Genomic DNA, 14,512 nt, shown 5'->3' on the forward strand with positions numbered 1-14,512 from the left:
ATAGCCCCTCTGCGGGTGGGCAGTTTGGGCGCAGGGAGGCAGAAAGCAACCTGGCCCTCAGGAACTCAGCAAACAGGGCCCCATCCCGCAGCTAGCAATATCTACTTGCACAATGGATCTCCCATTTGGTTATTTCACTTATCCTTGTGGCACAGCCAGCTTCTGAGGCCTCCACAGGAATCATCTCAGGGGAGAATTAAAAACCTGAGCAGGCCCTGAGAGTCCATTCTCATAGTACACTTTTGAAAATACCAACAAGTGCAGCAATGACTAGTAAAAAAGGAAAAGAAAGGTCGAATATGCAAAGCTGCAACTTCTTAATAACTTCACATATAGATATATATCCATATTGATACTTGGGGGGGGGGGGAAACAAGTGCATGAGTGACTCTCACATCTGAAAAATCTTTCCTTCATTTGTATATAGCTTCCGTGCACATGGATTTTACGTATGCACCTCTACATACGCACCGGCACTCAATTAAAAATGTATCTAAGTAAGTCTCGGACTCTGGATATGGTATATGACACAGAGATTCCTGAACTGTGTGCCAGAGAAGAAGAGCGTGCCATGAGGGCAGTGAAGTAGGCATTGAAAAATTAAGCTACCATAGTGGATACATCCATCACTCTAAGAACCCTCGGATGAGCAGGCCCTGTACAGTATTAACTCCAAAGCAGATGGTGGTGGGGTTTAATGAAAACCAGAAGTCCTATAACCTGACCCCTCTCAAATTTAGCCAAATGGTAGTTCCCTTGTAGCATAGGAGGAGGAGATAAGAGGACCAGCTCTTGCCCTGCAGTGCCCCCAGAACATTGCTGCCTTTGAATATATGGGTAGCAACATCATTCCTAGGAAAGGAATAAGGTCACAACAGAATTCCCTGATGCAGCTCCCTCTACTGTTGACAGGCACCGGGGGTTTCAGAAACATCATTGTTGTCCAGAAAATAGTTCCATCGCTGATTGGGCAAAGGAAGGGCAGGGCACTAGAAAGTAGGGGTGTGCACGGACCCCCCGCTCCGCCCCGCGGGCCGATCCGAAAATTTCGGGTCGGCCCGCTCCGCGCCGCTCCACCCATACTCCACTCCTCTACGCCGCAGAGCTCCGGCTCCGAATCGGAGCTCCGCAGTGGAGGGGAGTGGAGCCAGGTAAGGCCGGGAGAGGAGGGCAGGGGGGTTACCGGGCCCTGCCGCTGCCCATGCAGCGACGGTGGCAGAGCCCGGTAAGGGACCAAGGGAGAGGGGGGCCTTACCTGCCTCCGTCCGCGGTGTCTTCAATTGAGCCCACGGTTCAATTGAGCTGGTTGAACCGCGGGCTCAATTGAAGACGCCGACGGACTGCGGACGGAGGGAGATAAGGGCAGGGGGGTTACCGGGCCCTGCCGCTGCCCATGCAGCGACGGTGGCAGAGCCTGGTAAGGGACCAAGGGAGAGGGGGGCCTTACCTGCCTCCGTCCGCGGTGTCTTCAATTGAGCCCACGGTTCAATTAAGCTGGTTGAACCGCGGGCTCAATTGAAGACGCTGACGGACCGCGGACGGAGGCAGGTAAGGGAGAGGAGGGCGGGGGGGGGGGGGGGTTACCGGGCCCTGCCGCTGTCGCCGCATGGGCGACAGCGGCAGGGCCCGGTAAACCCCACTTACCTTTCCGGCGGAGCTCCGGATCGAGGCGAAGGATCCGCCTTCACCTCGATCCTCTTCGCCACGCTCCGCCAGCCCCCCAATCCTCCTTAAGGGCAGGCGAAGCCCCACACTCCGCTTCTAATTTGCCGGTCCGATTAGAAGCGGAGCACATCCCTACTAGAAAGGTTATATTAACTGTTGTCTTCCAGCTGCCTGCACACTGGTTTGATGCAAGAAAATGCATCTTTGTGGGTAAAAGACTGAAATATTTCTCAAATTTTAATTTAGGGAAGAAAACTATGCCCTAGGTATCAAAGCTGTACTTTAGATCGTACACACGCATGCAGGTTTATTCCAATTTAATGGTACAGTGTCTGGTGTCCAAGGCACTTTATATCATTGTTAGAAGTTGCTATGCACGGATGGTAATAATAACGCCTTTATCTTACAGGTTTATTATAAAGATTACAGAGACAGCTCAAAGAAATGCTACATGATATTTAGGCTTCCTTTCCAATCATATTTTGTGTATCATATATTTAATCTCAAACACATAACAGACTATGGCTCACGGCTTATGTGCAATCAGTGCAGAGCTGGCCGTGAAAAGATCAGGAGAGGAAAGCGTTTCTCTTCTATATTGAAAAGGGCAAGATGGCAAGCTCTTTTGGAGGGAGGGAGGGAAGGAAGGGACCCTATTCAATCTCACCTGTGGATGATTCTTCCACACTTCATACATCACTCTGAGGACATGGAGCTTCCCTTCATCACTCTCTGCCAGGGTTTTGAAGACTTCTCGAAATCTGTTTGGAACAGAAACACCGTGACCAGCAGATGTAAAAAGATAAAGCATATCGCCCTTTCTTTCCTCGGCCTCACCAAGACATTCAGCAGCTGCTTGCCTAAACAGTGTTGCAGCACATCTTAGATCTACACTGTTGAGTGACAAGTTCTAGAGGAATAGAGGAGAAAGGAGAACTAGACTGGTCTCCCAAGATCATTCTCACTAGAGGAGAGCCCCACTTGGAATAGGAGGCGGCAAAAGCTCTGTGCTTTGCCAGTCTCCACTAGAGAATCAACATGCATTTTTTGCTGACAACCAGCAAGGTGATCTGCAGACATTTTCCTCATCAGCTCAAGCATCTCCTCCGCAGCCCACCTGTTGACCACAGGTAAACTGAAATGTACAGCAGTGCCATCAAGCCTATGACCAGGAGTTCTGCATTAAGGTGCCCACAGGTTCAGCTGATGGATAGTAAGGAGAGAAGTGCATCCCAGCTCTGCCCCACGAGTCCATCAAAATGTCACACGCTTTTACTTCTAAATAGACATTACTGTACAATCCGGTCAACAATTGTTTCTTTCACACAGGACCATATTTTAAATGGTGCATGAGCTGGAGTGTCAGCAACATTGGCTCCAACCACTCTTGCACAAGGCTTTCCCTTGTGTACCCTTAGCTGCTCATTCTTGTTTGTCTCTGTCTTGGAGCTCATGCACAGGAATGACAGGTATGGAATAAAAACTTCTGCGACACTGGGGTGGGAAGGAGATGAAGCCCCCTTTCCCAGTGTCTGAGCTTAGGTGGAAGCTGCTAGGGTACAAGGGTGTGAAGCAGTACCTCGGGATCAGGGCCCATTAAAAAAGCCCCCTGGACCACCAGTTGCCTGCCCCTGTTGTAGACTGCATGTTGGAGAAACAAGCAATATGCCCAATATTTTTTAAAAAACAGGATTTTCTATAACTGTCCTATGGGTTCTGCCTACTACTTTGTATATTTACAAAACAATTAAAATTGGTTATATGAAACAGCAGCAATGGTTTATATACAAGCACCTTAATGAACATACTTACTTTCCCAAAGCACTGAAGGAGTGACTGAATGACTTTGCAGCTAAATGCAGTAGTGTCTGGACAAATACTTCTATTTTTAAAGGATTGAAGGAGAAGCCTTCATCTGGGGGGGGAAAACCCATACATTTACATTTCAGTCAGTATTTGCAATACAGGCTTCAATTCAAGTCTCTTCTTAAAAAACAAACAAACTTAAGTCTATGCCTACTATAACTAAAAGCAAATATGATCCAAAGGGCCGATGGGTTTCATGATGGAGTTTTCTTAAGACTTCGGTTTTAAGTTCAAGTAAGAGTAATTTATCTTCGGTATAAACAAATTTATGCTAACTATTTTAGCTACTAATGTTAAAGGTCCACTGCCTGAAGATTTGCCGATGGATCGACGCAACCATCAAGTCAGTATATTCCAGTGTGCCTTCCGATAAGACAAAGAAGCCCTCCATCTAACCTATGACCTGCTGGCAAGAGCCAGGCCAGGTGAGAGAATGGAGGCAATTGGCCTCTGTTCCTCCATTTAAAAATGAAACACACATACACACACACAGGTAGATGGGCCTCTGAGCCTCTTCCCTTTTGGTGGGGGAGGGAAGGGACTGGAGAGGATACAAGATATTGTGCAATCCAGCTTCTCTTCTTCCTGCCTACCAGCATGGATTGTGTAAGATATTGTGCAACACACACCCTCTCTGACTTCTCTTACTAGATCACCTTTGTGACCTCATAAGAGAAGCTTTCTGGAGTTGCTGGCTCTAATCCCCGATTAGATTTCCTCCTTCATGCTCCTAGGGGCACGGAGAAGACCTGCAGCATTCCTATGGCGCCTTAGACACGGTCTAGAGGCCATAGCTATAAGACCGAAGAAATATTAACTACTACAATTTATTTATTTATTTATTACATTTTTATACCGCCCAATAGCCGAAGCTCTCTGGGCGGTTCACAAAACTAGAACACTCAAGCAGGCCTAGCTTATTTTGGGATTTTGCATATAATGAAGAGTATGGCAAAGATCTAAAGAACCACAAAGCTGTTGCCCACACACACTCTCATCCCAACTGAAATGTACACACATTCTTTCCCTGTTAACCACACTTCTGTTTTCCTCCCTTTCCTTTGTTCCTCCTCTTGTGACATTCTTCGCCAAGCATCATGTATATAGATGGTGCTACAAAAATAAACAGTCACCACAGTCTCCAAACGGGTCGCGATGGCTTGTTGTGTTGTATGAACTTACCCAGCAAGGGTTGCTTGAGGGTTAAAGAACTTTCACACAACCCACGGTTTGTTTTAGGGTTATGCAATAGTTTGTTTAATCCTCAAACAGCCCCCGCAAGCCGGGTGTGCATGTCGCAACAAGCCATGGCAACCTCCATTCAGGGGTTGCATATTCATAATGGTGGCTGGCATGCACCATGGCTCCTTAAAGGTAAAATAACCCACAGGATGTTGCATTGTGCAAACCAGGTTAGTGTGTGTGTGTGTGTATAGGTGTGAGATGATGGTGTTAGACAAACACTGGGCTAGCACGAACTCTGTGTGTAAGCCAAAGAAGCTGGGCCACATATTCATATAAGATAACACTGCAATTATCAACGGTATAGAAAAGTAAAGTAACCTTAAGTACATAAGAAATTAGAACTCCACTATGGTAACTATCAAAAGCCCTTACCATCGTCATCATCCTGATTAGGATTGGGCACATCCTTCAGAATAGTCAAGATTTCATCATTGCCTGCTTTATTTTTAATGGCAATGTTTAAACACAGTGCAACATTGTATCCCGGAAGAGACTCTACACAAAGAGAAAAGCAAGAAGTCATGCTCTTGGAAAGTTAGGCACTATACTGTCATAAAAGCTTAGAAAGTAACTTTCTAAGGAAAGGGACTTAACGGTACTTTCACTGTTTAAATTTTAGATAGTGGAATTACCATTAAGGGTGCAATCCTATGCATGTTTAGACAAGAAAAAAGCCCTAAACCCTCAGCATTCCCCAACCAGATATTGCACAGTCCTGCAGACCTCTACAAGGTATTAGTAGAACGTCCACCCTCCCGTTCTCCCACCAATCTAAACTTTAGTTTTAAAAGTATTAAGACTGTACAAAATGTAAACTACCCACCACTGGGTTAGATCAGGTTTTTGTCCAGCAGTTTGCCAGCCTCCCGAAACTCTTTTGAACTCCTCAGAGTTTAAGAACTGCTCCAGACCTACTATGCAGGAAACTGACATACGTACACAAACTGTTTTAAAGGCACCATGTGCTATACTGCTTTTGAAGCAAAGCAGCTGTGGTCCTGGATCATTTAGGAGTTGCTCTGGGCTTTTTAAAGGAAAAGCAGGCTATAAGCATAATAAAACAAAACTGTCTCAAGGCACTTCACAGATTCTCTTGTACTCCTAACAACAGCCCTACATCATTATTCCCATATTGCAGACATGAGGCTGAGAGAGCATAGCTTGCCTAAGGCCACTTAGTAAATTTATGTCAAAGGAAAAACCTCAAACCAGGACTACATAGTTCATTCTCTCATCCACCTAGACTACACCAGCTCTTGACAGATATTTTCAACAAAACCCCGCTTCAGGGAGGTTATCTAGTTTTTTTCTTCTGGCGCTAATATAGAAACATCTCAAATTTATAACAACTTCTCTCAAAAAAACTAATCCAAATATTATTATTTTTTTAAAAAAAGAATAAGATTCCACAAGCATCACCAAAATACATACTGTTAGTTTCGTCTCCATATTTATAAACACATGCTGGATTTGCAGGAGTTAGGACTGAAAACGTAGCAGGAACAATATCAACTATTTGCTGATGGTAGGAAAGCCTAGAAAAAAAAGAAAGGTTTTGCAGAAGGTGGACACATGATAATCCCAGGATACCATACTACGGGCCTAATTAAATCAAGCATTGACAAACTCCATTACTCAACTCTGGGTGAGTGAAGGTTAGCGAAGTTGAAGCCTGTGTTTCACACTCAGCAAAAGGTCATTAAATGAACCAGGGGTGGGCATATGCCATAATTCTACATGAGTGAAGAATGTGCCCTTAGGGAAGAGATACGACTTCCCGAGAATTTCAGTGCCTTTTTTAAAAACAACAACCTGAGACTAATTATCAGTAGTTAAGGACATGGGGTTTCAGTGACCTATATGGCTATGTGCCACTTCCCACGACTAGCAAGAGAATAAATTATTGAAAATACTATACGTTAGAGGTGTGAGCAAAATATGAGAGACGGGCACATTTCCATGATTTACACAGGAGTCATCTTTCTTTGCCTCATAATTTGTACTGTCCGAGTGCACAGCTTTATGAGCAGACAGTACACAAAACCTTGCTACACGTACAAATACACACAAATAAACCGGTGGATTAATAGTCCTGGAAGCCTATTAATCCACCTCAAATTCATGGTGTCATCTGAAAAGAATAATTTCCCTGCCTTAAGAGTTAGCCAGGCTGCAAAGCAGTTTTCAATTTTTTCTTACTGTAGTCTTGAGTCCCAGACACCATTCAGAAATTAAAGGTAATAACTAAAAATAACATCCTAAATAAGGGGAGATCTAAACATCTGAAGGCAGACACTAAAAATTGAACAGAATTATTTTCATTAACTGAGTTTTTTTCTCACTGAATATTCCCACCCACTCCCAACACTGTTGCCCTTGGGTAATCTTATTCAATCTCATGGCCTCCAATATCACCTGTATGCCGATGATACACAATTATATTTTTCATCTCCGGATCTTTCTCCTGATGTTCACGATCGTATCTCGGCATGTCTTTCAGATATCTCAGCTTGGTTGCTTCATCGTCATTTGAAACTTAATATGGCAAAGACTGAATTGCTTGCTTTTCCTCCTAAACCTTCTCCTCATCTCTCATTCTCTCTTACTGTTAATAATGTTACACTTACTCCAGTCAAGGAAGCTCATAGTCTTGGCTTTATATTTGATTCCTCGCTCTCCTTTATTCCTCATATTGAGGCAGTAGCTAAATCCTGTCGTTTTTTCCTGTATAATATTGCCAGGATTCGATCATTTTTGTCTGTCTCTTCCGCCAAGACGCTTGTTCATGCACTGGTTATTTCTCGGTTGGACTACTGCAACCTTCTTCTCACTGGCCTTCCTTCTTCTCACATCAGTTCGTTGGTTTCTGTTCACCACTCTGCTGCTAAGATCATCTTCTTGGCTCGCCGCTCTGACCATGTAACTCCACTTCTGAAATCTCTTCATTGGCTTCCAATTCACTTCAGAATCCAATATAAACTTCTCCTGTTGACCTACAAAGCTTTTCACTGTCTAGCTCCTTCCTATCTTTCCTCTCTCATCTCACACTATTGCCCCGCTCATGCTCTTCGCTCCTCTGATGCCATGTTTCTCACCTGCCCAAGGGCCTCTACTTCCCTTGCTCGGCTTCGTCCATTTTCTTCTGCTGCCCCTTACGCCTGGAACGCTCTTCCAGAACATCTGAGATCCACAAGTTCAACCACAGCTTTTAAAGCTCAGCTAAAAACTTTTCTTTTTCCTAAAGCTTTTAAAATTTGATTTTGTTCTGACTTTATACTGTTAGTTTTACCCTACCCAGTGCCTGTTTGGTGCATTCTCTTCCCCTCCTTATTGTTTTATTATGATTTTATTAGAATGTAAGCCTATGCGGCAGGGTTTTGCTATTTTATTGTTTTACTCTGTACAGCACCATGTACACTGATGGTGCTATATAAATAATAATAATAATAATAATAATAATAATAATAATATTGTTATTTATTTATTTATATAGCACCAATAATAATAATAATAATGTCCTTCCTAGTATTTATTTATTTATTACATTTATATACTGCCCCATAGCCGAAGCTTTCTGGGCGGTTTACGAAAGTTAAAAACAGTAAACAGTAAAAAAAGTATAACATAAAAACAAGATGGTATTGGGACAAATACCATCTTGTTCATGTTTAATGCTAGAACAGTCAAAGGTTTTACTTTTCACTCAAATATAGCACTTCCTCCTACAGATAAACACCCTATTCCTTGACTTTCTTAAAAAGTCTAAGAAAATGCGACTGATTCAAAGTGTGAATTGTGATTCTATATAAAATGTCCCTTTACATTTCTTATACGCTTTATCAAATGAATCCAGTTGGAATGAACTGGTTATATTTTTCTTGAATGTTATCCCTCATCCCTTGCAACGCTGATAACTTGCTCACCTCATGCATTTTCCCAGCACTTCTCTTACAAATTTAGGTCTGGGCTTGTCAAGGTCCTCAGAAAGGCAGTCTGACCTATTGGTGAACAGCAAAACTTATGTTACTCAGGAACACATACATACGCTATTTTTCCAATACGCACTGTTTAGGTACCCTTAATCTCTGCTGCAATGATTCTCTTACACTGTGCAGCATCAGAACTACTAGGATAGCAAATGAATGCAGGACTAGGGTTTAAAATTCGTGACATTATAATCCACCTGAGCTGCTTTTAAAAAGAGATTTTAACTAAAGATATGTGTAGGCTATTTCACAGAAATGAGCAAAAATATAACTTATGCAATGAAACTAATTTGCAAGATTTAACACCACTGGGGTTATGCACTTCAAAAGGAGTGAAGAACGAACGATATTGTTAGGAAGAGAATATAACTAGGCTCATTTTTATAATCAGCTTGAAGTGGATGTATATATGGAATCAATTAAGGAAGGACAAGAAAAATAAACATACCAATCTTCCCAGCGCCAACGGAATTGAAAATTACTCAGGTGGTGGGAAAACCAATTAATAAACCTTCATTAAAAAAAAAAATCAAGTTTCAGTAACTCCTAGATATCAGAACCATAGTAATTTACGGTAGCCTTTTTCATACCATATCCTAGGCCAGGGGTGGACAGCATGCCACACCGAAAAAATGTTTAATTTCTTTACCACCACCACCCCGCCATCAAAAAGGTGTCCCGAACACAACAGAGCCTCCAAAAGGTTAAATCTAGCATATCTGCTCCAGATGCCATTTTTTCCCCTGCTAAAAACTATATATATACACATACATACATATATAAATTGGGTCAACTGTGGCCACAGACCTCAGTTAACGGTTTAATTTTTGTGAACCGTTAATTTTTGTGAACCGCCCAGAGAGTTTCGGCTATTGGGCGGTATAAAAATGTAATAAATAAAATATAATAAATAAACTTGCTCACCCCTGTCCTAGCCATTACATGTAACACCAAAAACCTAAAGGCTGAAATAGGTCCATGGAAATATTGGTTGTGAAGTTTAAGGGAATATAGAACTCTTAATAAATTTTAAAAAGTGCAGAACGACCAAACATGTCCAGATGACTGAACCTTTTGAAGAGGCATCTAGTACTGATCAGGTATGTCATTTCCAGATTTCAATTGATATAGAGATTGTACTTTTAAAACAGGTTATCTCTTTCTAACTACCTTTAAAGCACATTCCAATAAGCTAATTATATATTTCAGATAAGGAAGCTTCAGAAATAATGTGTAATAAACTCAAAGACTTTATACTGTTAGTTTTACCCTACCCTGTGCCTGCTTACCCTACCCTGTACCTGTTTGCATTCTCTTCCCCTCCTTATTGTTTTACTAGGATTTTATTAGATTGTAAGCCTATGCGGCAGAGTCTTGCTATTTACTGTTTTACTCTGTACAGCACCATGTACATTGATGGTGCTATATAAATAAATAAATAAATAAATAATAATAATAATAATAATAATAATAATAATTTTAAGCTACTTCTGCTCCTATTCCAAGCCAAACCTGGTCTTCAATTTCTACTTATTACTAAAAAAAGTAAAAGCTGCTCTTTGATAGTCGTTGTGGCCTTAAAATGAGAAGCGTCTGCAAAAGTAATTTGCACAGCTGCACATACATTCAGTGATTCAGTTCAAATGAAGCAACGAGGTCGGTTTCACAAACTACTCAAAAATCAAGTTGCGGATATAGTTACTCACCTGTCTATACACGTAGTATTCATTGTATCCAAGCGCATGTATAACATTTCTGTGGCTTGTGCAAGCTGTAAATTTATATTTAAGGTTTAACATGTATTAAATCTTCCAGATTTTACCTTTCCTTTTTTCTTATGAAAGAACATATGCTAAAGTCTAATTTCTAAGCTACTGAATCTAGCTCAAATCTTGTATCTTGGGCTGAGGTAAACAGGCAAGGCAGTTATCTTATTTGGGTTGCCTTTGCTGTACGCAATTAATCTTCCAAGGTGTTTTCTTATTTTTGCTGGATGGATAAAGCCCTAGTAATGCATTCAAGGAAGTACTTTCCTTAACACTTGAGTAGGGCTATGCAGTGTAGACCTGTCCCCCCTCCTGAGGTCCACATATGCAGCACAAACATCTATAGGTTTCACATGCACAGTTGTACACACAGAGGTCTCTACGCAAGTCAAAATCCTATCTGTGCGTACAGCTGTACATCCAAATATCAGGGGGGTGCTACTCAATGCAGCCTTGCTCCTGTGTTCATAGTATTATTATTATTAGTAGTAGTAGTAGCCGCCTTTTGCCTAATACTGGGATAAATGCTTTACCAAATGCTTGAAGATGGCTTAGGATTGATTACAAACACAAAAATGTGTAGCTATAGCTTTCACTTCAGAGATTATTAGGAATATCTGCATTTTCAATCAACTGTCTTCTAATACAGCTGGAAACAGTAAATGCATTAGCATTTCCCCCCCTACAAAATTGCACTTACTGGCACAAGAGTCTTTAAATAAAAAAAGGATACAACTTGGGGTAAAGAGCCAGGCTGAAGTTTACAAAGTTCAATAAGAAGTGTCATGTACATGACTTCAGTGTGTGGCGGAACAGGAAGCTGGAACAGCTCAGAAAAGATAACCTGAGGAAAAGGTATGACAGAGATATGGTGAAATGTATGCCCACCGTATCTGAAGACTATTGATATCAGCAGGTATTGTCAATAAATCTGACAACTCAAGAGTGCAGTGGTGATTACAATAATTTTAAGTAAAACCCTACTGGCCACTCCCTTTTGAGAAGACTCCTCATATAATATACAAACTTGCATATCTGTGGAAATATGACACACAGCAGTTAAACAACCATAGATAGCTCATCAGTATTAAGCAGGTTTATTATATGCGGTCTTAGCTGATACACAGCTTTTACAAGGAGAGATCACCAGGTTTGTATATGTCACTAAGCACCCACCCACACAAACACACACAACCATTCTACTAGACATCTTCTTGCACAATAAGTGGCAAAATGCAGGATAACAGAGAAAGCTAATCTCAGAAGATGTTTGGTGATGTATATCGGCTCACTTTGTCTTCAGGAAACACATATATAACACACACATATGTATAAGGTACACAGGCAGAAGCTTAGTATCACTTCTGATCCTATCCCAAGAGTTCAGGACGAGGCACAATGTCATGCCTTAGGACAACATCAGGGAAGTTGCTGTTACTGGATAGAAAGATTGCATATACTGGAGTTTATTATATAAGAAGGTAATGCAAATTTGTAAGTGGAAAAGGTAACTATGGTAAGTAAAATACCTACCTCAACTATGTGGTAATTCAGAGGGATTTTGTAATTCTGTTGGTAGCTCAGTAACTGGGCAGCACTAGAAAAAAAGACAGACTCGGTCACTCAGGTATATGACTTAGAATGCAAATACATAAAAGGGTCAGCTGGGAAACAAAGCAGGAACTTTGCCACAGAACGCACTTTAGTTATGTACAGTGACACCTGCACTTTCAAGGGGTCTTCTCTTCCTGCTTGGCTGGAAGGGGACTGCCCCATCTCACCTGGCTAGGAAAGGCATGGGAGGAGCCTAGCAGAGCCACCATAGGCCACGGGTTCCCCACTCCTGCTTTCGACAGATTGGAGTCAGAAGCAGAGATGCCAGAGATCGGGGCGCCATTAAGAATCAGGGAAGGAGATTCCTCAAGATAGCAATTATTTAACATATCTGACATGGTACTGAATCAGAGAAACAAGTAAAAGGCTGGTATTTTTTGAGTATTTTCAAAACACTTGTTCAAGAACATTTCCAAATGCAGAAATTGTCTAGGATGCAAACAGTTCTCCTTCGCAGCTACCCAAGTCTTACATTTTGCTGCAACTTGCTATTTAAGTCTACCTACTCTATTTTTCAGTTATGAGTTCTTTAACTGAAAGAAGTTAACTGAAGTCACAATTAGTAGCACTGATCTCTTTCCACAGCTGGACTTTTGTGGGATGGATGCTGTGACAGGTATTGCTCAAAAGGAACCCCTACACACCCAGAAGAGGACTGGACCCAGATGCTGGGAGGTGGCCTCTGTCTACTCCGTTTTCAACCACCTCCTTGGCTTACTGGACTTTCTACTTCAATAGATATTTTATCCCCAATCTTTTTTTGTTATGAAGAATTCCCTTCATTTTAAAGTTTGTTTTAAGGCATTCACTTTTTTGTAGACTGTTTCTCTCTCTCTCTCCCAGATACGCAAGTTACCTTTATCAACACAGTTTTATAAGAACTTGCAACTGCAAGAGAGTTCCCAGGCTGTCGCAAAAAGCCGCCACACATTAAGTGGGTTGTGTGGAGAAACTTGAGCACTAAGAAATCTAGTTTTATACCTATCCTGAATCTTTAATACTTACAGGATTCAATCTAAAGCACCTAGACACAGATGCAGCTGAAGAGTTCCTGTGATGTTTTCATTGTAGCAGATGGCTGAAGAGACAAGCTGCTTTTTTAAAAAAATGAACAGTGGCTTGCCTCTGGCTATTAGAAGTATTCTTACCTCATGTGCCCTCTTCAGATCATGGATAAACTCCATAAGAAATCATAGAGACCAAGTAGATAAAAAATAGAGACCTTTTGACTTTCTAATGTATGCACTGTATGAAGGCAAAGACCTCTTACCATGTCTTTCTCTCCTTCCAGTGTGATTTGATGATGCAGTGAAGGTTTTCTTCTATCACAAATCTCTCAGCGGAATGACTTCCAGGCATAACAGGACCCTAGTGAAGGAATCAAGAGACTCAAGACAACAGTAGCACACCTAAAAGTACATTTTAATACATGGAACTCAATGGCGGTTTGGTCAAGTGACTGGCATCTCAGCTTTGTCAACAGTTCTAATACAACACAATGTATTGTTCAGGGGCGTTAATATTTATGACAAGCAAGTGCAACATGCTGGAAAATGTTTGCCCCACAGTGAATTTTACTGCTGTTAAAAACAGGCCAGGATCCAAAGAAGTATGGAAGTTATTTCATGAGCACAAGGAGACTTTAAGGTGTTTTTCCCCCTTTGAGAAGCAACCTCCAATGTCATATGAAAAATGGTTATTGAAGCAAAAAGGACAGGAGTCTCATAAAGCAGTTTTTATGCACAGGTGTGTGCGTGCGTGTGTGTGTGTGTGTGTGTGTGTGTGTGTGAGAGAGAGAGAGAGAGAGAGATTTCAAATAAAAAAGTCACTGAATCTAAGCGGCTCTTTGGATTTCAGCCCATTCTAAATCAAATAACACCCACAAAATTCAGGTTTCAGACAAGCGAGAAGGCAATATTTGGAATCCACCAAACACTGGTATTTTTTCTCTTATTTAAAGTGAAAGCACACTTCACCCTTACACATCACTTACCTCCGGATCATCAGTGTAGTCAAACATTCTGAAGATCACTCTTGGCATTGGGTAACTTGAATCTTCCGTGTGAGGTGGTGGAGTGAAGGGAGGCAGGTTGTGCTGCAATGCTTCACAGAGCACATTGTCAAACGCAAGGTACGGCCTTGGGATGTGCCTTTCTTGCCAGCAATCTTTTTTCAGCTTTTGAACCTGAGCCCAAAGGCAATCTAAGTACTGGAAAAGAAAATGCCCAGTGGTCATTTCCAACGTTTACATGCAGAAGACCTCTCCCAGCAACCAGACTGGCATGTTCCATTGGAAGGTCACCCATCCATTCCACTATCTGACTTGGAAGTTAACTCTCCCAAACGCCAAAACACTCCTTTGCCCATGTA

The 14,512-nt window shown here is 41.8% G+C and overlaps 1 protein-coding gene across 1 annotated transcript in view; it reads right to left on the reverse strand.

Annotated features, from left to right (window-relative positions):
• Nucleotides 1-14,512, reverse strand: part of NCBP1 (nuclear cap binding protein subunit 1) — a 36,440-nt gene that overhangs the window by 5,725 nt on the left and 16,203 nt on the right. The window contains exons 8-18 of the mRNA XM_063129059.1: nt 14,136-14,351; nt 13,413-13,510; nt 12,062-12,125; nt 11,262-11,372; nt 10,469-10,533; nt 9,211-9,273; nt 8,700-8,774; nt 6,208-6,311; nt 5,149-5,271; nt 3,478-3,580; nt 2,333-2,426 (exon numbers count right to left, since the gene is read on the reverse strand). Coding sequence (XP_062985129.1) covers nt 2,333-2,426; nt 3,478-3,580; nt 5,149-5,271; nt 6,208-6,311; nt 8,700-8,774; nt 9,211-9,273; nt 10,469-10,533; nt 11,262-11,372; nt 12,062-12,125; nt 13,413-13,510; nt 14,136-14,351 — 1,116 coding nt within the window. The remainder of the gene's footprint in view (nt 1-2,332; nt 2,427-3,477; nt 3,581-5,148; nt 5,272-6,207; nt 6,312-8,699; nt 8,775-9,210; nt 9,274-10,468; nt 10,534-11,261; nt 11,373-12,061; nt 12,126-13,412; nt 13,511-14,135; nt 14,352-14,512) is intronic.

Source organism: Elgaria multicarinata, chromosome 6 (assembly GCF_023053635.1).
Source record: "Elgaria multicarinata webbii isolate HBS135686 ecotype San Diego chromosome 6, rElgMul1.1.pri, whole genome shotgun sequence".
Lineage (NCBI taxonomy): Eukaryota > Metazoa > Chordata > Lepidosauria > Squamata > Anguidae > Elgaria > Elgaria multicarinata.